At 34.6% G+C, this 25893-nt stretch overlaps 1 protein-coding gene across 1 annotated transcript in view; it reads left to right on the top strand.

Annotated features, from left to right (window-relative positions):
* ABCD2 (ATP binding cassette subfamily D member 2) overlaps window positions 1-23219 on the top strand; it is a 68642-nt gene extending 45423 nt beyond the window's left edge. Inside the window, exons 8-11 of the mRNA XM_004771840.3 lie at window positions 2504-2649; window positions 7723-7807; window positions 14302-14427; window positions 19650-23219. Of these exons, the coding sequence (XP_004771897.1) occupies window positions 2504-2649; window positions 7723-7807; window positions 14302-14427; window positions 19650-19869 (577 nt within the window). The 3' untranslated portion in view covers window positions 19870-23219. The remainder of the gene's footprint in view (window positions 1-2503; window positions 2650-7722; window positions 7808-14301; window positions 14428-19649) is intronic.
* Window positions 23220-25893: the final 2674 nt, after the last annotated feature.

Below are 25893 nucleotides of genomic sequence, written 5' to 3' on the forward strand. Positions count from 1 at the left end.
TCAGAGTTCTGGAAGTCAGGAGTTCAAAATCAAGGTATTGGCAGGACTTTACTTTTTAAAAAGCTCTAGGCTAGAGTCTTTTCTTGCCTCTTCCAGCTTCTCTTGCTGCCAGGCATTCCTTGCCCTGGGACAGCGTAACTCCAATCTCTGTCTCCGCCATCACATGACTTTCTTCCCTTCCTTTCTCCTCTTCTTATAAGGGCATTTACTAGACTTAGGGCCCATCTCTGTAATACAGGATGATCTCATCTGGAGATCCTTAGCTTAGTTAGATCTGCAAAGACCTCCCCCCCTCCCCCATAAGGTCACATCCACAGGTACATGTGGTTTAGGACACAGTTCAACCCACTACAACACTGCCTAAATGATGTTGGGTCTTTCTCAGAGGATAATGTCAGGATACACCGAGTGTAGACAGAAAAGGAAATAGATTTTTTTAAAAGCATGAATCATACTGACATTCGAATTAAAATGAAATATTATAGTTTTTCTTACCTTCTCACCCATCATGTTTGTAAATTCTTTCTTCAGAGGGAGCGTACTAATTCCTAACATTATTAAGATGTTTACTTCTTCTGTCAGTCCTGTAACATAGGTAAAATAGTTTCAGAATTGCTACTCCTGAATCATTACCAACAAGAAACTTGCCAAATAACGTTTAAGATTTCTTTGTGGTTCTTCTGGTCTTCAACTGAAATTGTGTGGCCAGGTTCAAGTAATTTAGACCAGTATCTCCTCCCCCTTTTATGTGGTTGTCACTCATTTGATATACCATTCAGTTCATTTACTCTGTTTGTATTTAATTTAAGGTTCCTACCCTCACTGGTTATTGGTTTTTTGTTGTTTTTTTTTGAATAATAACATATAACATGATTCTAAAAGTAAAAACATATAGAAAGGATATTTAAAGAGGTCACTCCCTTCCCTATCCATTCTCCCTTGTTCCTCCAATCTCCAATAGGTAACCAATTTCATTAATTTCTGGTTTACTGTGTTTCCTTTTATAACAGGTAAATGTACACTTTCTTATTTCGCTTTCATTTTGCATAAAGATAGTATACTATATATTAGAGATTCTCAAATGGAGGTGGTTTTGTCCTGTAGGGGGTGATATCTGGAGACTTTTTATTGGGTCTACTGTAGTAGACACTTTTAGCATCTGGTGGGTGGAGACTAGATATGCTGCTAAACATTTACAGTATGTAAGATAGCCCTCACCTGCAAAGGAGTACTGGTTCCATACATCCATAATGCTGTTCAGAAACCCTGCTATACATCTACTTCTGCACTTTACTTTCCAACTTAGAAGTATATTATGGAAAATCACTCTACAGAGAACATCCACATCCTGTTTTACAGCTCCATAATGTCAGTGCTATTGTTTATTCAGTCTCCTCTTTATGGACACTTAGATTGTTTTCAGTATTTTGCGATTATAGATAATGCTGCAATGGATCTTATGTACTCCTATTGTTATTTTTGGAAGTATATCTTTAAAGTTAATTGCAAGAGGGTCAGAGGCCAAAATATTTGATGCTTTGCAAAATCCCCTCCAAAAGGTTTTTGCATTTTTCACGAATGTATGAAAGTACTGGTTTCTCTATATTTGCTAGCTGAATTGTCAGGTTTTTGAACTTTTACCAATTTGAAAAGTAAGAAACTCAGTGTAGTTTTATTAAAGATATTTATTTATTTATTTGACAGAGAGAGAGGGAACACAAGCAGGAGGAGTGGGAGAGGGAGAAGCAGGCTTCCCGCTGAGCAGGGAGCCGGATATGGGGCTCGATTCCAGGACCCTGGTATCATGAGCTGAGCTGAAGGCAGACGCTTAACGACTGAGCCACCCAGGTGCCCCTCAGTGTAGTTTTAATTTGCATTAATTTTATTATTAATGGCATCTTAATTATTTATTTGTTAAAGTTTTTATTTATTTATTTATTTGTCCTAGAGCAAAAGAGAGAGCATGTGTAAGCATGGTCCCACACACAAGTTGGGGGGAAGGGCAGAGAGGGAGGGAGAAAGACAAGCAGACTCTGCCCTGAGCCCAGAGCCTGACGCCAGTGAATCCCACTGCCCATGAGATCATGACCTGAGCTGAAACCAAGAGTCTGTGCTCAACCTACTGAGCCACCCAGGTGTCCCATTAATGGCGTTTTCAAAAAGTTTTTGCTTTTTGAATCAAAACCTCAAATTTTATATTTAAACCAAATAATTTTAGATGAAATGCAGAAACAATGTTTATAAAATACAGTGAAACAAGGTATGTATTTTTGCACTGAAAATATCCAACTTTTTCCTCATGGCTATGTCTCAATGAATTTTTACGTGAACATATCAGAGTGTAATCCTATCATGCCTGAGAGAGAAATACTCATCACCAGGTAATGAATGTAACCCTAGACATATGATATTTATAGTCTCCTCTGGAGTTTTCAGACCATGAGGTCTGAGTAAACTAAGATGGCTTTGTACTAGGATTCCTTGTGTGCTTGGTGTTTTATAGGCCATACATGTCTCTTGGAAGTCTTCGCGATCAAGTCATCTATCCTGATTCCGTGGATGACATGCATGATAAAGGCTATACAGACCATGATCTGGAATGCATTCTACACAATGTCCACCTCTATCACATAGTTCAAAGAGAAGGAGGTAAAGTCTATCACTTTTAAAATGCATTTGTTTCCAAAAAAATAAACTTGGGTAAATAGTCTATGGTTTAATGTGAACATATGCTACTATTAGAACATAAATACAGAAGACAGACTTTATAGCATTTATTGCTTTTCTATTACTGACATCCTCTTTTCTGCTTGGATTAAATTTCCTGCAGCACACTAGGCTTTTTATTGTCTGCTACTAGCATTTGAAAACAGTTTTTCCTTCATATTTGAGTATACAATTGTCCCTGAGGCCACCATCAGTCTAGATGTATGTAAAGTCTGTGACAGAAATATTATCCTGTCAAGTTCTCAGCTTATATTAAGCTTAATAATTTGAGAAGTAGATATCACAGAATTAGTTTTTTCTTTTCTTTTTTTTTTTTTTTTAAGGATTTCATTTATTTATTTGACAGACAGAGATCACAAGTAGGCAGAGAGGCAGGCAGAGAGAGAGGGGGAGGCAGGCTTCCCGCTGAGCAGAGAGCCCAATGCAGGGCTCCATCCCAGGACCCTGGGATCATGACCAGAGCTGAAGGCAGAGGCTTTAACCCACTGAGCCACCCAGGTGCCCCTACTTTTTAATTTTCAGACCCACAGTCTTACCAACATGTTTTTTTTTTCCTCTTTCAAGTAGCACATAGAGAATCAGATAAAATACAAACTTCTATAGTATGTGATTTATGCATAAGATATTTTTGAAAAAGTAGAATTAACACTTATACATATGAACCTAAAAAGGAATTATTTCCTAATAGTCAAATTTTTAAAATATTAATGTTTATTTAAATTCAATTGATTTACATATAATATATTATTGGTTTCAGAGGTAGAGGTCAGTAATTCATCAATCTTGTATAACACCCAGTGCTCATTATATCACGTGCCCTCCTTAAAGTTCATCATGAAGTTATCTCATCCCCCAGCACCCCTCCCCTCCGGCAATCCTCAGTTTGTTTCCTATGATTAAGCAACTAATAATACTCTCCAAAGAGTCCCACAACTATATGGCCAATTAATTTTTTTTTAAGATTTTATTTATTTACTTGAGAGAGAGAAAGAGAGTGAGAGAGAGCATGAGAGGGGAGAGGGTCAGAGGGAGAAGCAGACTCCCCACTGAACAGGGAGCCCGATGCAGGACTTCATGCCAGGACTCCAGGATCATGACCTGAGCCGAAGGCAGTCACTTAACCAACTGGGCCACCCAGGCGCCCAGTCAATTAATCTTTGACAACACAGGAAAGAATCTCCAATGGAAACAAGGCAGCCACTTCAAAATGGTGTTGGGAAAACTGGACGGCAACATACAAAAGAATGAAACGGAATCACTTTCTTACACCATACACAAAAATAAATTCAAAACGGATTAAAGACCTATATGTGAGACCTGAAACCATAAAAATCCTAGAAGAGAACATAGGTAATAATCTCTTTAACACCAACCTTCGCAACATTTTTTCTAGATATGTCTCCTGAGGCAAGGGAAATAAAAGCAAAAATAAACTACTGGGGCTACATTAAAATAAAAAGCTTTTGTGGGCAGAAGACATGAACAGATATTTCTCAAAAAAAGATATCAGATGACCAAGAGACATATAAAAACATGTTCATCATCACTTACCATCAGGGAAATGCAAATTAGAACCACCAGGAGGTAATACCTCACACCTCACAGAATGGCTAAAATCAACACAAGAAACAATCATTGGTGAGGATGTGGAGAGAAATAAACCCTCTTGCACTGTTGGTGGGAATCCAAACCAGTGCAGCCACTCTGGAAAACAGTATGGAGTTTCCTCAAAAAGTTAAAAATAGAGCTCCCCTGTGACCCAGCAATCACACTACTGGATATTTACCCAATGAATTAAAAAAACACCAATGTGAAAAGATACATGCATCACTATGTTTATAGCAGCATTATTTATTTATAATATCCAAGATATGCCAGCTGCCCAAAGTGTGCATCTATTGATGAATGGGTAAAGAAGAGGTGGTGTGTGTACATACATATAATGGAATGTTATTCAGCCATAAAAAGGAATCAAGTCTTGCCAATTGCAATGACATGGACAGAGCTAGAGAGTATTATGCTAAGCAAAATACCGTATGATTTCACTCATATGTGGAATTTAGGAAACAAAACAAATGAGCAAAGGGGAAAAAGAGAGAGAGAGAAACCAAGCAACAGACTCTTTATTATAGAGAACAAACTGATGGTTACCACAGGGGAGGAGCTTGGGAGGTTGGATTCAGGAGTGCACTTGTGATGAGCACCAAGTGTTGCATGGAAATGTTGAATCACTATATTGTACACCTGAAACCAATATTACACTGTATGTTAACTAACTGGAATTAAAAACTTCTTGAAAAAGACTCTCTGTAGAGCATTTAGAATAATGGCACATAGTAAATGCACACAAATTAGTAGCTAATGGTAAAATTACTACTCATAATATTAATACTATGATATTTTGTCTTTTTGTGATGGTACTTGATAGTTTATATGGATATTTCATATATATTATTTCATTTGATTCTTATAATCAGAAATGAGGCAGACAAGAGACGTTATTCTGTTTATTTTTGTGACATTTCTAAACATGAGTCACAAATACTGAAAATATGGAAAGCAGATTGTCTTTTTTTTTTCACACGGTCCTCTCCCTCCCAGTTTTAAAACACCAGGGCAGAATAAATGCTGCATGTTAATCTCGAGGAAATTATTTTGGGTAAATTTGAAATCCAATCACCTAAATAGAAATTTATAATAAACATGGACCATTCTATTCTTGTAGAAATCATCAAGAAGTTTAAGAACTTTTTAGAAGAATGTTCCAACCTTAATAATGTAACAGTAATTGTTAGGCTTATTGAGTGCTCACCTTGCAAAACACATTAAGCAATGTACATTGTCATCTTAGTTAACATTTATAACTGTCTCGTGATGTAGGTTTTAATAACCCCTTTCACAGGTGAAATTCAGAAGTTTAGAAACTTCCCCAGGGGCTTACTATTGTTATGACAGGGACTCAAATACAGATCTCACTTGAAAGTCAGTGTTCTGTACTAGGCCATGCCACTGTGCTATGCTATCTTCTAGCTTCTTAGATACTAATAAGAGCTGTTATATCCTTACACATAAAAACAAAAACAAAAACAAGGGGGCTACTCTTTACTCACTTAATCATGTTTTTAAGCAAAGCTTGAAAGCACCTAAATTTGAAATGACATCACTTACTTTAGAAGAAGCCTACAGAAGTTATATTTAAACTAGCTAATACTTTGCTTAGAGAAATGCTTTGCTTTAAAGATGGAATTAGAAACTACCTTTGATTCCATGCACAAGGTTACATAATAGACAAGAGTAAAAGTGTTAACAAATGTTAACATGAACTAGAGCAATACCTACATCTCAAGGAAGCAGGAAAACTGTTTTCTTTGCTGGCTCAGCTCACTAAATCAGCATCAGAGGTGAAATTATAACTCAGACTTTTGATTTATATGTTCTATGATCAAGCAACATTGCCTACTAAAACTTTTGGGTTGAGTGGAACAGAGGACATGATTTATTTAAATATGTAAAGCTAAAGTTTCCTTTGACCCAAATACTTTTCTCTTGTGCTTTCTCAGTTGGCAGGAAAAAAAAAAAAATTAAGCCCGGACTATTTCTCCACTGTGTAGCAATCTGAACTTATTTTTCAAATCCTTGCTTGTGTTTCATAAATGCTATAAAATTCAGTTACAGAGAGAAATTGTATTTCAACAGTTTTCACTAGAAGCAAGAACTTTATTTAAATCAGATGACATTTTGAGATTTTTTTTTCCTAATATAAAACTGTAAGGATATGTTTTTAAAAGAACAGAAAATTCCTGGAAGTTTATCCAAAAAAAAAAGGAACAGTGGTACCCACTGGGGAGTATTATTAGGAAATAGGGAAAATCTTTTTAACCTAGTGCACAAAAACAACAAGACTCTACACTTCCTATTTTCTTTCCCTTTGTCCAAGTTTATTTAGAAAGTTTAATAAAGGTGAAAATTCAGCTGATGGATAAAGAGGAGGGCAAAGAGCCTGAATTTTTTCCAAATGGGAGAACTAAGCCTTGAATACTTGGGATTTGGAATTGTTGTACTGAATGTATATGTCAAGTTTTGGCAGTCATTTTGCTCTCTGAATATCAGACATTCCCTACTCTGCTTTATTTTCTGATATTCTCACAGATAATATTTGATATGGCCATCTCTCTCATAGGCCCCCCCCAAAAAGATAAGCCATAAAAATAATAAAAACCATCAAATTTTTAAATATTATAAAAATGTGTAACTTAGAAAATAAAAGTCTCATAATTCCATTCCTGGAGGGGTTTGTGGGGTGTGTGAGTGTGTGTTTATAGAAATGTAAGCATAATTTATATAAACATGTATGCGTGTATATATCTATACATACTCATATAAAGTACCAGGCACATGGAAGCCATTTAAGTTAGTTTCTGTCTTACTATTTGTAGGCTTTGCAATAGGCCTGTATAAATTGTTGGCTTTTCTCCTACCACTGTCCAAAATAAGCATAGGTATATCAACTTTTTAGAGATATTCAGAAACGAATTTTAAAAGTGTCTGTATTTTATATTCTTAGGACATGTTTTATCAGCACAAGGAATTATTAACATTAAAAAATACGAAATCTGGAGGTGCCTGGGTGGCTCAGTTGTTAAATGTCCGCCTTCTGCTCCAGTCATGATCCTGGGACCCTGGGATCCAGACCTGCATCTGGCTCCCTGCCGAGCGGGGAAGCCTGCTTTTCCTCTCCCACTCTCCCTGCTTTTGTGCCCTCTCTCACTATCTCTATCTCTGTCACATGAATAAATAAAGTCTTTTTAAAATTTTTTAAAAATAAGAAATCTAAACCAAAATGCTTATAAATGAGGCTTTCTAGTATCCAAGCATATGTTCTATAAAATACCAGGTCCTTTGGTGTTAATAACTTAAACTTGCCAGGAATCAATTGTCCAGGGTAAAATATATGTTATATGTTATATGTAAAAATGTATGCTATATATTTTTAAGGATGGGATGCTGTTATGGACTGGAAAGATGTTCTGTCTGGAGGGGAAAAGCAAAGAATGGGCATGGCTCGCATGTTTTATCATAGGTAAGTATGCCATCGTTGTAAATAAAAAAAATCTTTAGACAAGATTCAATGTCCTCCTCTTTAGTTTAAAATGATCTTCCTGGGGGATGGAGGGATGGACAAAATGAGTGAAAGAGACTGGGAGATACAGGCTTCCAGTTATGGAATGAATAAATTGCAGAAAAAAGGCACGGCATGAGGAATATAGTTAATGACGTTGTAATAGTGTTGTCTGGGGACAGACACAGCTACATTTGTGTGAACATAGCCTAATGTGTAAACTTGTCCAATTACTATGTGGAATACCTGAAACTATACAACTGTGTGTGTCAATTATACTCAAATAAAATAGAAAGAAAGGAAAAAAGGAAAAACTAATGCTTAGAATTTACAGGTCAGTATTCTTGTTATTTCATTTCATGTGTTGGAAATCTCCCAGTACTTTTTCCTATTTTTTAGGTTGAGTAATGTTGGATGACAGAATTAAATTCACATATATCCTCTGTTTGAAAGGATTATTACTAATTTTAAAATGTGATGAATACATAACTACTATTTTACTGGGGTGAACACAGTAGGTAGGCATTCAATACTACTTCTGAATTAAATTATTAAATTCAAACTAAATTAACTTTTCAAGCAGTCAGTAGCCTATTAAGCTCCTCCTTAAAAATCAGACACTTACTTAATGCAAAAAGGAACCAGCCAGCACAGGTCTTAATAGACTCAGAAAAAGAGAGATACAGGAAATAATTTCTCCTGATAAAACTTCTCTCTGCAACCAGCTTCATAGCCTTTTGAGGTTCAAGGATACCAAACACAAGAAGCTGGTAAGAAATATTAAAGCTATTCTGAAATATTTTTACTTGTCCTATTCTTCTCTGAAAAAAGATCTCTCTGTCTCTGTCTGTCTCTTTCTGTTAATCTTAGGCCTCTGGCAATGAGAATCAGAGTTGTATGAAAAGCAGGAGGCAGACAAGAAATACATTACTCAGTTTTAACAAACCATGTTGGGAAAAAAAGAACTAGAGTTATGTACACGAACGCCTAAATGGCACCGTTTATGGCTATAAACTGGGGCAGACGTGACACTCTGAAGGAGTTACAATAGAAGCAGAAATACTTTTATAGTGAACTTTAATAAAAGATAATGATAAAAGGAGCCATAGATGTGTGTGTGTGTGTGTGTGTGTGTGTGTCAAGGAAGCCTCATTAAATACTTAGCAGCTAGTTACCCCTCACTTAGTGATCAGTTGGCTATCATTTCTTTAAAAAAACCTTTTATTATGGAAAAAATATTAAAACTCCATCAAAGAAAAAATTGTAAGTTGAATCCCACGTCCCCACCACACTGATTCACCAAGTGTAGCATTTTACCACGTTTAACTTTTTGATTTTTTTTTTAATTCTGAAGTATTTTAAAGCAAATCCCAAATACCATGGCATTTTTCCTCTAAAAACTGTGGCATCAAGAAAATATAGGAATATTGTTTTACATAATAGCTACCATTATGTAGCTATTCATAACTAATAAAACTGATAAAAATTGAAGTCATCTAATACCAGGCTCATATTCAAAAAGTTTCACTAGTTGTCTCAAAAATATTTTCATTTTCACCACCACCACTCAGCTGTCAATCTTGTATGTCATTGACTTGCTAAAGAAATAGGGTTAGAGATAGAGAACAAACTGAGGGTTGATAGAGGGAAATGAATGGGAGATGAGCTAGATGGGTGATGGGAATCATCACTTGTTATGATGAACTGAATGTTGTATGTGAATGATGAATCACTGAATTCTACTCCTGAAATCAATATTGCACTATGTGTTAACAAAGAATTTAAATTTATATATATATATATGTATATATATATATATTCATATATATATATATGAAAAAAAAAGAAATGGAGTTAGTTGTACCATAAGAAAAGTGCTCATTCTAGATCCTCTGACTTCCTCATGGAATCTTTTACCTCTTTCTTTAATCTCCAATTTTTCTTGTAAACTAGAAATTAGAGCTAAAAGCATAATTACATTTTACTTTAGACTTTTTATTTATTTATTTATTAAAAGATTTTATTTATTTATTTGACAGAGATCACAAGTAGGCATAGAGGCATAGATGCATAGAGGCAGGCAGAGAGAGAGGAAGAAGCAGGCTCCCTGCCAAGCAGAGAGCCCGATGTGGGACTCGATCCCAGGACCCTGAGATCATGACCTGAGCCGAAGGGAGTGGCTTAACCCACTGAGCCACCCAGGCGCCCCTACTTTAGACTTTTTAAAAGAATATAAGATATTTATCTTTGAAAAAGGAACATATTTAAATAATTTTATTAAAACATAATTATACGTTCATTTCATAAAGGTAGAAAATTTAGATAAGTAAAAAAAACTATTATCTCATTACCTATGTTAAATAATAAAAATTCAGGTAAATTTTAAAGAAAAAATTGGCTTTATTGAACAATTTATGAATAAGACAGCAGCTCATCTAGCAAGTAGAGAGGAGCTCCAAAGGGATACAGAAAGAGAATAGTTTTTAAAAGCAGGACAAGGAAGTCATGAACAAATTCACCTCCTATTGAGAGTCTAAAGGGTCTTACTAGGTTGATTACCTCACCAATGTTGACCAAGAAAATCTAGACTGACCAGTTCAGATTACATTCCTGGGGAAGGTTTAACCAGCAGTCAAGTTAGATAGTAAGCCCCAGTTTGGTGACATGGACCTAGCACAAGTGACTATTTTGGGCCTGTAGGTGTCTGGCTAGAGTTTTTTTAATGAGAAAATATATTGTGTTAATAACATGGTGTTTTGGAATTTAAGAAACAAAACAGATGAACATGGGGAAGGGAAGGAAAAATAAAATAAGATAAAAAACAGAGAGGGAGGCAAACCATAAGAGACTCTCAACTATAGAGAACAAAGTGAGGTTGCTAGAGGGGATGTGGGGGGAGAGGAATGGGTGATGGGCATTTTGGAGGGCATTTGATGGAATGAGCACTGGGTGTTCTGTACAACTGATGTATCACTAAGTTCTACCCCAAAACTAATAATACACTATATGTTAACTAGATTGAATTTACATAAAAAATCTAAAGAAAACGAAAAAAAAAACATGGTATTTATAATAATGTGCATGGTTAGCTCAAAAATATAGCAAGCTAATTTGCATTGACATGGATGGGGCTAGAGAGTATTATGCTAAGCAAAATAAGTCAGTCAGAGAAAGACAAGTATCATATGATTTCACTCATGTGGAATTTAAGAAACAAAACACTGGGTGCTGGCATTAAGGAGGGCACATGGTGTGATGAGCACTGGGTGTTATATGTAGCTGATTGGTAACTGAACTCTATATCTGAAACTATCGATGTACTATACGTTGACTAACTAAATTTAAATAATAACAATAAAAGAAACAAAACAGATGATCAAAGGGAAAAAAAGAAAAAAAAGAGGAAGAGGCAAACCAAGAAACTGACTCTTAACTACAGAAAACGAAGTGATGGTTACCAGAGGAGTTGGGTGGGGGGATGGGTGAAATAGGTGAAGGGGATTAAGAAGCATTTATTGTGATGATCAACAGGAGTTGTGTGTGTTGAATCACTACATTGTATACCTGAAACTAATATCATACTATAGGTTACCTAATTAGAATTTAAATAAAAACTTTTTTAAAAAGAGTATGGCGAGCTAAAAAATTACAAACCAGAATTTGCTACCTCAGAATTTTTAGTGCAATGTATGTTAGAATGCCCCTTTCTTAGATGATGTGGTGAGATTCAAGAGTAAATTCAAAGAGTAAACTCTTTGACATTTATGACCAGCTGTTACCCACTATCACCATGAATCTGTTTGAGCCTTGTCCGTAAATATTCAGTAATATGATCACCAGCATACTTGGTGAAATATAATATGATGGGATGTAAAATGTGACCATAAATTTCCCACTGTGTTGGTGTGTTAATAAAATAAACCCTGTAACAAAGAGCAAGAGGCATTAATCTCAACCCAAAGAGATTTTTAAGTACTTGTAACTGGAAATAAATAGTCGATACTTGGTATTTAAAATATTTTGGATACAATGTGAGACTAAATGAACATCAAGTTTCAAGCATACCAATAGAAAGAAAATTTAGTGACCTATGGAAAGATCCATGGAGATGAGCAAGTTGTTGAAAAGCAGAATCTGTTGAGGGAAATCAAAATGAAATAGAAATTTTAAACCCAGTGAGAGAAAAGTAAAATAATGAGGAACTGCCTTTCCTCATCCTCAAAGGATTAGCAAGAAGATTTGAATTGCAGTATGAAAGACCTAAACTAGCTAAAATGGAGAATTTTGGCAGGGATTATTAAGTGTCATAGTAGTATACTCTTTTTGAGAGGATTTTAATTTTAATGTTTAATGAATGATCAGAAAAGTTCTGTCCTAAGAGGAATAGATTAGGTCCTTCACAAAGATTCCTCTTCTGATGTTACACCAAAAGAAAAAGAAAGGAAAATCAGAAAAACAATATTCTCTAGTGTTTTATTTAGTTATGTCAGCCCAGATTCCAGCTATTGCTTAAGTACAAACACACACACACGCGCGTGCACGCACTCACACCAGTTCTGCCAAGATAACAAAACTATGGAATCTATCTTGCATCTGCTAGCCTAAGAATTACCGTGACCACTGAGTGTAAGATATATACTTTATTTCTAATTCTAAGATGCCATCTCTTCTCTGTTTAGCTCAAAGCACTCTGAAAAATGACACAGTAAAAAAAATAACTAAATTGCTAAAAAGAGATTTACACAGAAAAGGAAATATTTATCCCAAATTGTTCTCTTTTATTCTTTCTTTCTTCTCCCTTTTTTCTACTTAAAAAAATTATACACAAAACCGTAACCAAATCTGAGACAAAAAAATAGTGCTTAATACTTAAACAGAACAGTAACCAAAAGCCAACAAGTACAACTATTTCTGTTGATGCTAGGGGGACTCTCCAAGTGGTCTTTCAGTTCTTTGCATGGAGAGCAGTTACTAAAGTCAAAGCGGGTGTTAAAGCTACCTTGATTCCTGCGTCTACTCGCCTTGACTATCCTCCCTGGAATAGGTAACAGGATCCTATTAGTAAACAAATCCAGCTTATAAAAACAATTTAAAGTGCTAAATAAGTATGCTGAAGGAGAAATTATTACTGGCTTTAATGTTTACCTTCTCATTGTCATTTATTTTTAAAGATCAGAATATCTTCATGGAGGAAATTGTACTGGTAAATACTTGATACTGATTTTCAGCTCTGAAATAAATACTGAATGACAGTGCATGAGCTGACCTTTGGTCCCATTAACAAAGCTAGTCACGTTGCTGAGTACCAAATATGTACCTAAAGTCCAGATAGGCTTGAAGGAAGACAGGGAAAAGAAAAAAGAAAGATAAGAGCAAGAGGGGTTGAGAGGAAAGAAAGAAAATAAACAGAAGGAAATGGTGCCTGTGACTGTAGTAGATAGTCATTTCCAAAGTAAAAATCAAGCTAAAAAAAAAAACTTACTGAGTATAATCAGAAAAATATTTATTGATTTTTTTTTTTCCCTTAAGAATTTGATTGCAGGGGTGCCTGGGTGGCTCAGTGGGTTAAGCCTCTGCCTTCAGCTCAGGTCGGGATCTCCGGGTCCTGGGATCCAGCCCCGCATCAGGCTCTCTGCTCAGCGGGGAGCCTGCTTCCCTCTCTCTCTCTCTGCCTGCCTCTCTGCCTACTTGTGATTTCTCTCTCTGTCAAATAAATAAATAAAATCTTAAAAAAAGAAAAAAAGAATTTGATTGCAAAGCAGGGTCTCAGTGTTACCAGGTTAAATGCCTACTCTGCATTTGTCAGATTAGGCATACCATTTTTGCAGAATCTTGTAGCAGTGTAATTCCATTAATCATGCTCTGGTACTTACATGGTTGGTAAAGTTATCTTCTCAATAAATCTTTGCTAACAGGGCTTTTGGCCTGTTTGATAATTAGCTACTGTAATGTATTTTTCATGCAATTAGTCAGAACCTGTCACCAGGAATGAACTTGCCTTCTGTGAGAAAATGCACTCAGTGACCTGCCTCATCTTTCTTATGTCTCACACCCATGATTCACTCATCTGCATAACAATAAAGCCTATTGTATAGTGAACAGGCATCCAGAAATCTATTTAAAATTTAAAAAGAATGTAATATTCTAATCCAAAGAGGGAAGATGACTACTCTTTTGCTTTATCATTTATCACCTTTAATAATGTCATATATTCTTTTGCTCCTTTAAAGTTAACATTGCAGGGTACCTCGCTGGCTCAGTTGGTAGAGGATGTGACTCCTGATCTTGGGGGTTGTGAGTTCAAGCCCCTATGTTGGGTAAGCCCCCATGTTGGGTATAGAGCGTACTTAAAAAAACAAATTAATGAAGTTAACATTACAACTCATATTGTCCATGTAAAGATTTATAATTCAAATAGGAAAATCATTCATTTATTTGTGTTTATTTTTTTCGAGACCAAAATATGCATTGCTGGATGAATGTACCAGTGCTGTCAGCATTGATGTCGAAGGAAAGATATTTCAGGCTGCAAAAGGTGCTGGGATTTCCTTACTATCTATAACACATAGGCCTTCTCTGTGGTGAGTGTTCTCAATGTTAATTTGCAATAGACGGCTTTTCTTTATATTTCTCAGAGAATAACTCTGCCTAAACTTTCACTATAGAGCATAGACTATTTCACTTATTTTCTACCTATATTTCTGTTAAATTGCTCACTGGTAGTGTAGATACCCTAAAACCTAACATTGTAAGATTAATGTGCTATTTGAAAATGGTTATCACATTCCAATAATTCTGAAAATAAATTGAAAAATTGAGTGATATTTTTAACTGAAAATATTCATAATGTATAGCATGTACTGGGAAAAATATATTTCTGTAATTTTATATCATCTTTTTAGCCCTTTTTCCAAAATCCAGGAAAAAAATTCCACAATTTAATATTCTCCCAAATGATTAAGTTGGAGAAAACACAGGGGAAAAACTTTTCTAGAGGAGGAGTTTTGTTTTAAGGAAAAATGAATGAAAATATTTTCTAAATAGCAGCTCATTAAACTCAATGGGATTCCCCCTATTTAAAAAAAAAAAACAACACTTTTTACCATTCCCCTACTTTTCTACTGATTCATCACATAATAATAGTTGCTATTGCAGATTTAGCACCTATTCTGTTCCAGGTTCATTTTATTTAAGTATCATAACAACTCTATATTGAGTATAGAGTATAGTCTAATTAGACCCTTACAGATGAAGAAACTGAGAATTAGAAAAATGAAGTAACTTCCATGATCACACACTCTATACTATAGTATGCTGCTCTACTTATTATAAGGAACTCAAAATGCACTGTATATGTAAGCCATAAAAACACTTGTTCATTCATAGTACACTCGTCTACTTGGATATTTCTGTTCTTTCAATCAAAATCTTTTCTTTTGATATATTAGTAACTACAGTGGACTCTGTACACATTAGTCTCGTCTTTCCCAAGGGACAGAAAAGACTTCTTTCTCTCCATAGCAGGTGGCTAATCACATACAATGCCAAAGCTCTCGTCATGTACATGATTTCAAACCAAGGCTTAGTAACAAGCTTTATTGGAGTTAGTCCTGGAAGCCATTCTAGACTTCTCACTGTATAGGGAATGTTTACTTTAAAACTATGAGTTAACTGAGTATGCAGTTCAGATCAGGCTTTCATTGTTTAGCATTCTTTGATTCTATGTTCTACTTCTGTTGAGTAGATAGTAATCTATTTTTACTCTTTACTTAAACATTCGAATTTTTCATAATTTTTTCCCGCAGAGAGGTGACCTGAAAATAGAGCATTTCATGAAGTGACCTTTTCTATAGAACTATGGAGTTTGTCTCTCTGTCATTAAGAACTAATTGGCATATGAAGTGATAAGAGCCTGATTTACTAATCTCTTCAGAAGCAGTCTGGATATAGTCCAGGATGAGTACATGGCAGTGAGTGTGATTCCTCTGACTTTTCCCTGGAGAAAATCAAGAGGAACTGGATCTTTACAACACATTACATTGGTCTATAAATCCCCAAATCAGTGACAACATAGAATCACACCAGAAGAACTCTTGAGCCCTTTCTGGTATGGACTTGTCATTTCCAAACATGCTTCCTAATTGATCACATGTTTGGATAACATGGACCTAGTCTTAGTTCTGGAGCTTTTCTGACTTTGTCAATAGATTTACTATGCTATTCTGTCATTCAGTTCCTTATTCAAGTAACCTAAAGAGCCACTGAAAATATATTCAGCCATTTTTTTTTTCTCATAAGGAGCAAATAGGTTTTTGTTGTTGTTGTTGTGTTTTTAATTTATAGCAGTTTTATGTTGTTGTTGTGATTTTATTTATAGCAGTTTTATGGTCACAGAAATATTGAGAGGAAGGAACAGAAATATCCCATATGCTGTGCCCCCACAACATGCATAACTGTATTATCAACATTGTCCACTGGAGTCATACATTTGTTATGACTGATGAACCTACATTGACCCATCATTATGACCCAAGGTCCACAATTTACATTAGGGTTCACTCTTGGTAGTATACAATCTAGGGGCTTAGACAAATTAATAGTTGCATATATCCATCATTATAGTATTGTACAGAGTATTTTTACTGTTCTAAAAATTCTCTATGCTCTTCCTATTCATTCCTCTCTTCCCTCAAGCCCTAGAAACCACTATCTTTAATATCTCCCTGGTTTTGCCTTTTTTCAGAATGTCATATAGCTGGAATCATATAGTATGTAGGCTTTTCAGTTTGGCTTCTTCACTTTAGTGATAGTCACTTAAATTTTCTCCATGTCTTTTCTTAGCTCATTTCTTTTTAGCACTGAATCATATTCCATTGTTTGGATATAAATAGTTTATCCATTCACCTACTGAAGGACATCTTGGTTGCTTCCAATTTGGGCAATTTATAAATAAACCTCCTAGAAACATTCCTATAAATGTTTTTAGGTAGACACAGGTTTTCTCAGCTCCTTTGGATAAATATCAAGGAGTGCCATTGCTGGATCATATGGTAAGAGCGTGTTTAGTTTTGTAAGAAACTGTGAAATTGTCTACCCTAGTGACTGTACCTTTTTGCAATTCCCACCGGTAACGAATGAGTGTTTCTGTTGCTCCACAGCCTTGTTGGCATTTGGTGTTATCAGTGTACTGGATTTTTGGCCATTCTAATAGATGTAGAGAGAACCAATTTCTAAAGCAAATTTTTAAAGCAAGTAACAAAATCTGTAATTTTCTGCCTTTTAACAAGAGAAATGTGTTCTTAATTGTAGCTATTTAGAGTACATTTTCCCCTAAAACTAAAAATCATGTCACTTCTGCATTACAAATTAATTTAGACATTGTACATTCAACACATCTATCATTTCTTATTTGGCTTTCTCCCTAGATGAAATTCTTATTTTTCCTGAAAAGATTTCCATAGAGAGAAAAAAATATATTTTCCCTATGACAACAAAGCGGTAATTGTGGATTTAAAGATTAAAATCAATCATCAGTATACAGAGAGGTCAGAAGTTACAGACGCTTATTAAATTATTTGATTCTTGGATAGAATTATACCCCTGGGGAAAATAATACATTATGTGTTAATTAAATTTTTTTTAAAAAAAGAGTTATAGCTTTATACCTACCACTTTCCTAAGCTTGATCCTATTAATACAGGAAGCCTACAGATTATTTCCAATGAGCCTCAGTTAATATAGTATCTTCCTTGAAAATCCTCTAAGTCAAACCCTGAAATATTATTATAGCCCATTGTATAGAACATACCTTTGAATCTCAGGTCATGAAACACCCATACATTTTCTTCCTCCCATGTAGAAATCAAATAATGTTGTGGGACTGGAGTGACGAGCCAAACCTTCATTACACATTGAAGATAGAAGTTGCCCAAGATCAGAACTATTGCATTCTAAAATTACTCCCAGTTGTAATACGTTAAGAAAGTCCAAGAATTTTAAAAACAAGATCATTAATCTCTGTCATATGTTATCAAACACATGAACTTTCAACTTGAGAGTGATTTTTAGCCTTTTAGACACAGTTTATTACAAGGTAATGTCCTCCTCTTACAGCATGATCTATCCAATCAGAATAAGATGAAACCAGAGGTCCTTCAGTCAATGAACAGATAAACAAAGTGTGTAAGATCATGCAGTGGAATATTATTCAGCCATAAAAATAAAGACAGTACTTTAAGCAGCCATAAAAGGCATAAAAGCCATAAAGGCAGCCATTAAAATAAAGGCATGTATTAGTAAATACATACTAGATGAACTTTGAAATAATTTTAAGTGAAAGAAGTTAGTTACAAAAAGTCACATACTATATGATTATATGTATATGAAATGCCTAGAATAGACAAATCCAGAGAGAGAGAAAGGAAACTGATGGTTGGCAGGGACTGAGCAGGGGATGGGGCTGCTAATAGGTATGGGGTTTCTTTTCGGGATAATGAAAATATTCTGGAATTGGACAGTAGTGTGGCTACATGAGCTAGTGAATCAACTAAAAATTTTTCACTGAAAAGAAGGAGTTTATGGTATGTGAATTATATCTCCAGTGTAAAAAACGAGGTAAGTCTACTTGAAATAAACCCACTGATCATAGTAAATAATGACAGATGAGAGCTTAAAAGGGATCAAGAAGCAGGAAAAACTATAAGGAAAAGATAGGAAAACTGGGGACACATAAGAACATGGGCCACTTCAGCATAGTGACAAGATGGAGGGGCTCAGCCATGCAGGGCCAACTCTGCTAGCATTATTGTCTCCATGCATCCCCCACAAATCCCCGAAACCAGAGTGACTTTAGCCTCTCCTTAGGACAAGATGGACTGTCTCCTGTCTCATCAATAAAATTATCTCTAAAAAAAAAAAAATTATCTCTATGCTTCCCTGAAGTTTCTAATTATGAATCAGAGCCATGAGAAAGAAAATTACATTATAAGAAAGCATGGAAGTATCTTTAAAAGATTTTTATCGAAGAGTAAATTTTTTTAAAGTGTTTTAAAACTTTTTTTTTTTTTTAAATATGCTCCACACCCAGCATATTACTCACAACCCTGAGATCAAGACCCAAGCTTAGATCAAGAGTCTGACGCTCAACTGCCTGACCCACCCAGGCACCCTTGAATTTTCTTTATTTTTATTAGCCCCCCCCCCCGTATAACCTTTAAAATTTTTACTTTCTTTCCTCAGCTTCCTTTCCATATTCCCATTCTAACTAAGCTTTGTTATTTACTCAGGAGTCATACTGGGTTTGAAGATAAATTAATTAGATACAAATAGCATGACTTCCTTAGCAATTCATATATATTCAGGATATAAAAGAAATTTAAGATAAGCAATAGAATTTCCAAGAGATCAATGACTTCTGGGGTTAAAAAAAAAATCACAATATTCAACCTCTTAAGGGATTCTTTTTTTTTTTTTAAAGATTTTATTTATTTATTTTACAGAGAGAGATCACAAGTAGGCAGAGAGGCAGGCTGAGAGAGAGAGAGGAGGAAGCAGGCTCCCCACTGAGCAGAGAGCCTGATGCGGGACTCGATCCCAGGACCCCGAGATCATGACCTGAGCCGAAGGCAGCAGCTTAACCCACTGAGCCACCCAGGCGCCCCAACCTCTTAAGGGATTCTTGAAAATCAAATGTAAAATAGGCACCTTACTTAAAATTTGCCTTTGAATATCAACTGGAATGATAAACCTAAAATGGCTTTTCACAATTATTGCTAATAATATTATTTCATTTTTAATTATGCAGGAAATACCACACTCATTTATTACAGTTTGATGGCGAAGGAGGTTGGCGCTTTGAACAATTGGATACTGCTATCCGCTTAACACTGAGTGAAGAAAAACAAAGGCTAGAATCTCAGCTAGCTGGAATTCCCAAAATGCAGCAGAGACTCAATGAACTATGTAAAATTTTGGGAGAAGACTCAGTGCTGAAAACAGTAAAAGACAAAGATGAGACATCCTAATTTGTTTTGACATGTTTTAAAAGTTAATTTTTAGCTGAAGACTCAGTCTGTTACAGTGCATGCATTGTGTTTAAGCTAAGCACGGAGAAAAAAGAAGAAGAAAGAAATGTTTTATAAAACTTTAGCATCAAGGAAATACATGATCTGACTTTTCAGAAGAAAATAAACAAATGCATTATGTGAGATTAGTCATTTTGGCTTATACTAATTCCTAGCAAAAGTCTAATTCACCCTGTCAAACAGGATTTTCTGGGTGAATTTATGAAGAATACCAGATTTACTATGTGTATGTGATGTGTCTGAGGTGCTTAACAAACATGGGAGATATCTTGAGAATGGAACAACTTAAGAACAGCATATGGTTTGAAACAGGTGCATAAAATTAGAAATTTGAGTAATGTTTCAGTCCATTTATGGTTATTAGTTTAATAGGTAGAATTCATGTTCATCATTACTCGCCAACTAAACCCTGTATACAAAATAGCTGACAGTCTGATAAATAATTTCAATATGAAAAAATTATTTAATGGCAGTGGTTGAAAGAAAGAAGCATGGCTTTACATGTATAAAATGCCATATTCTTAAATTTTAGATTTTGAGCATCTTACTATGGGCACATGACAAATTAGTTTTAATGAGAATCTTACATATTCGTTAATAAACTCTTTCATTTTAAGAAGAGAATTGCCAATACAGAAAAGGAATATCCCAACAATGTATGTCTTAGCCTATTACTTTGCTCGGCAGCATTATCTACTGCAACTTCTGTCCATAAATACTCAGCTTGGTTTTGTGCTCAAAGGAGGAATCCATCACATTTTTAAATAGCAGTGCTGTAAGAGAATATAGAGATTCTCAAAATCACAGTAGTAATAAAATGCAATGAAATAGCACTTTATAATTTACAATCCTTGTTTATATCATTTCATTTTAATTCTTGTAACAGTGTTTGAGGCAACTATTATTTACCTCGTTCACTTTTGAGAAAATTAACACTCAGACTTACCTTTATTATGCAATTTATTTAGGGAACATCCAAGATCAAATGAAGTTCGGATTCCTTATCCAGTTCTATTTCCACTTACCACTATCATCCTTGAAATCTAACTGGGCTATGATATCAATAAAACTTAGATGAGATGTTGAAAAAAAATAAATTTGGTAATGTTAGTGGTATTATTATTTGGTTATTGATTACAAGAAGTGGAAATTAAATACAAAGTGGAAAGAAAGGTCATTGGGCTTTGATTTAAAAAGAGCCAAGAAAGCAAAATTTTCAGCAACAATGCACTCATATTGAATATTAACATACCTCTACAGCTAGCAATCAGAAGGGAAATTCATAGTGTTATAGGTAAATTTAGTATTTATTGAACATAATGAGAAAGAATCTGCATGGAACAGTCCATATAAAATAAATCTTACCTATTCATGTGCCCTGACGTTGGAAGTACACAAGCCAGAACTGCATTTTAATCTCCTATATTGCCTATGCCACCATGTTGATAGGCCAGGAAAAATGAGAATTATTAGTTGTTAGTGGTTTGGGGTTTTATTTACATATTTAGACACAACCATAATCAATGCTAAGTCAGTGATTCCCAAACTTTCTCAAGTGTAGAGGACCTAGAAGTCATTCATTCATGATGACTGTAGTTGAACAGCATGACATTTTCACATTTTCAACTCTGCCGTGCTAATTAAGACATTGTTAGTTATCAATAAATGTAACCATCTCAAGTGAAGGAATGCAGGATAAAATCCTGATCAGTACATCTGTCTAGGTTTTTCTGTTAGTATCTCTAGGTACTCATATTCTTTTGTCAGTTACTGCTTCTTCCTGTTAGAAAAGTGAAATGGGTATCCCCTGTTTGAAAAAATGCATGGAGCCAAAACTTAAACATGAAAACAATGATCCATTGATCTTAATTTCTATATTAGCAGTTACTCAGTTTATACTGCTGTAGGGAACAGCGTGAGGCAAGCATCTTACATTAACTTTTCAAGGTACAAAAAGAAAATGAAAAGTCCTCATTTGAAACATGTGCATAACTTCCATGCCTTAATTTTCACAATTTGAAAAAGAAAGCATTTAGGACTTGATATATTGTGTTTTGAAACCTAGAAACGAATGCCAAAACAAATATTAGATTTGTGATTAACCCTTATTTGATACATCCTACCAATGAGCTGAAGTGAGTAGGATTCATTACAATGTACGGGATTTAAGAATGTTTACAATTCTGTACTAAAACTGTACACACTGTAATTTAAATGTTACAGTTCTAAGAAAAACATGTTTTACATGAGCTTTTTTGTGCCTATTTTCTGAATTTTCATCAAGGACCAATATCCTCTAATTTGGAGGGGAGATATCTGTGATTTGAATTTGTACTGATGTACCATTTAACTATTTCCAAAATGGTCCAATGAGTATACCATATTTTACTATTCTTGTAGTTGTATTTTATGAAAAAAGGTGAACAAAACTGAGAAACTAAAGAGGGTAGATGAGGAAAGGAAAAAGAAAATATTTCCATTTTCCAAAGTACTTTTACCATGTTATCTATTTGCCCAAATTTTTGACTTCTAGGATTTGGGTGTTTTGTCAAAGAAAGCTATAAGTTTAATGGAACTTAGATTTGTAAATGGGCACTCTTTGGCTAACTTCTGAACTTGAAAAATAAGTTGCATTCTATGAAAATGTTGCATTTTATTTCTTCAGCATGTATTGTTAGGCCAAGCATGAGTCTAAAATAGTGTGCGTTCTTGTATACATGACAATGTTTAAGAAAATCCCTCTCAAGGAATCTCAAGGAAAATGATACATCCTGATATTTAAAGCAGGTTTATATTTGTTACAAAAGGAATGGTTTTCTTGATAATAATTTGAGTTTTGTGTCAAATTTTGCTCTGTCAGTAAAGGAATAAGTGAATATGTTAGTTTTTTATTTGAGACCTTTGTCCCAAGTATAATTTCATAATTGGCAATAGGCTTAGCCTATTAAAGTTGTTTGGAACAATTTTTTGATTCCATAGCCCAGAAAAATTTGTTACTTACTGGAACCTAGACCTGGAGAATGTTACACACTTCTGAGATGTGCAGAAAATGGTAATGATTATTAAATTATTGATTAGGAGATGTCTTTGATAGAATTACTTTATGGGCAAATAGTATTCTCATTTAGAAATGTAAAGTACTTTCATATAACCCAGGGTATTGACATTTCTGCTGATATACCTTTAGGTATGTGAAATATGTTTTAGAGCTGTACTTGTCATGTTTGCGACATGAGAACTTTCAGATGGATGTATAAAATATTTTTATTAAAAGCAAATCCCTTCTTCCATTGTCGGTGCCTTTCTTGACTACCAATTACTAGAGTGCTTTACAGATTTTATCGTGAAATTTCCAAAACTAGTTATCTACACTTAAACACAGGGCCTGTGTTAATGAAAGCAAGTGAGAAAAATGTCCTAAGGGTAAAAGTTACTATATAGCTAAACTAGAATGTGGCTGTGTGTGACTACTCTATAGTATAGTCTCTTTCCAATGAGCAATTACTTGAAGGCAACATTTCTTGTGAATTCCTTAAATCCTCATCAAAACCATTTGATTAATCAAAGGAATTACAAATTGTTCCAGGGGTAGAAAATGTCCTATTTTTATATTTTAAATGACTGTTGGCTATGTGTCTACAGACATCTCACTTACAAGCTGTACAATATGCAATCTTTTTTTAGGTAAATATTTTTAAATTATTTTTATTAACATATAATGTATTATTTGCCCCAGAGGTCCAGGTCTGTGAATCATCAGGCTTACACATTTCGTAGCACTCACCATAGCACATACGATATGCAATCTTATGTAGTACTATGAACAATAGTTCCCAAATAGTTGCTTAAACATTTATTTTCTTTATTAATTCAACACACACTTACTTATTAAGTACCAGCCTATGCCAGGCACTGTGCTAGGTTTTACAAATAAATAAAATATGGTCCTTGTCCAAAGAAGTTTACTGTCCAGTAAAACTTAGGAAAATGAGTACCTTGAGAGGAAAAAGTCGATAGCTACTATGTATTATTTACCAAGAAGGCACAAAGCATTGCATATACTTGACTCACCACATCTTCACTAAACTGTAATTTAATAAAAGAGGAAGGTGAGGACAGAAAAGTTAAGTAATTCATCCAACCTCATACAGCTGTTAAACTGTAGAACTGAAATCAGAAGCTAGCAACATTTGATTACGAAGTCTATGCAACTCCCTATCACTTTCCTTTTAATTAGTTTAGGTCAATTTTCATTATAACTTTTAAACTCTAAAGTTATAAGTATATTTTTCACTGGCTCAAAATTTCTGATTAACCAAACATGCATTTTTTTTCATCTAAATAGGAAATGCCTCAGAAGTTATATTTTCATTGTTTTTATTACAAATGTAGGATGCAGTCATATGGGAGAAGAACCAAAGGCAACTTTTCAAATGTTTTGAGGAATAAATGTCCAAACTGGTTAACATTCATTCATTTAGTAAATATTTATTGATGCATTCAAGGCACCATGTACTGTGTTAGGGATTCTAGGTGAACAGCACAGACCCCGTCTCAGTCCTCATGAAACGTTTTAGTATGCCAGTACTAAACAACTGTATGCCCGTTAGATGTTGTGGTCCTGTCTAAATGCATCTTTGTTTTGTAGTATCTTCTCAACTCTTGTTATTTCATGCCTACAACCACTCTGTTGCAACATTTAAGCAATTAGCATTTTTCTGACACCGGGATTCCCTTGATTACACATTTAAAGGCTTCATAATCCTCATGCCCTCTAACTTGGTCTAAATGACAAGATCCAATAGAACCAGTCTGCAAGGCAGTATCATCCTTCACCAGGAGGTGCTCCCGTATTTAGCATGTTGCCTTGAAACCTGAGAAACATTATCTTCTCAAGTTCAGGTCATGTAAAGTGAACCAGTTTGGGACAATGAAGAGTATCTCACTAGTGTTTACACAGAATACAGATAACTGTAGCAGTAAAGTTCCAAAAAGCAAAAATAAGATTGAATTTAAAATAAAAAATAAGTAATTATAAAAGTGAGTACACAAGTCTTCTAAAGTTAAGCACATTGAGAATTACACGCTCTAACTCAGTACTTGTTACCCCATATAGAAGTTAGTGATTAAATATTCACTTCATGTGTTATGTTATTTAATACCTATAGTAAAGATTACGCAACAGTGAAATAATGAAATATTAAACACTAATGACTTGTCAAGTCATTTAATTGTAGTTAGTTTAATCCATATAAAATAGGAGGCAACCCTATATATCAAATATATTATTTAACTTTCATCTCTTGAATATATTAAATTTAATAATTAAAATGTATTGGGTCTACAAATCCCTTTTTAATTGAAAAATATAAAAGCTTATTCTAATGAATATATGTAAAATGAATGTGAATAATATGGATATGTATGTACATATGTAGTTACACACATACAAAAATAGGATAAATACTTTTTTAAATCCCAAATGGAACATTTACAAAATTTGATCACTTATCAAGCCACATAATAAGTCTTGATAAAGTTCAATCAATTTCTATCTGGAAATAAAAGAGGAATTGGGCCTGAACTTCATGTAAATGTATAAAACTACAAAAGTTTATGCTAGAAAAGTGCCTTGGGACTCACATAAGGATGGGGTAAAAGGAGTCCTATAATAAGATCTCATTTTTTTGGAAAGCTACTATTAAAAAAAAAGAAAAGAAAAAGAAAGCTACTATAAAGTGACATTTTACAACATGCAGATATTGATAACACAAGTGTGATAAACAATGATGAAGCAAGTGTCAAAGCCCCTTGTTCAGGCTAGCTGCTTCTTCCATACGACAGCCTTCCATTCACAAAGGTGATGTGTAGATAAGTGAGGTTAATGCAGACCCAAGCACAAACATATATTTTTCTGCAACCTAACACACACACACATACATGCACACACACACACACACAAAT

This window comes from Mustela putorius, unplaced genomic scaffold, assembly GCF_011764305.1.
Source record: "Mustela putorius furo isolate JIRA1106 unplaced genomic scaffold, ASM1176430v1.1 tig00537227_pilon_pilon_pilon, whole genome shotgun sequence".
In the NCBI taxonomy this organism is placed as follows: domain Eukaryota; kingdom Metazoa; phylum Chordata; class Mammalia; order Carnivora; family Mustelidae; genus Mustela; species Mustela putorius.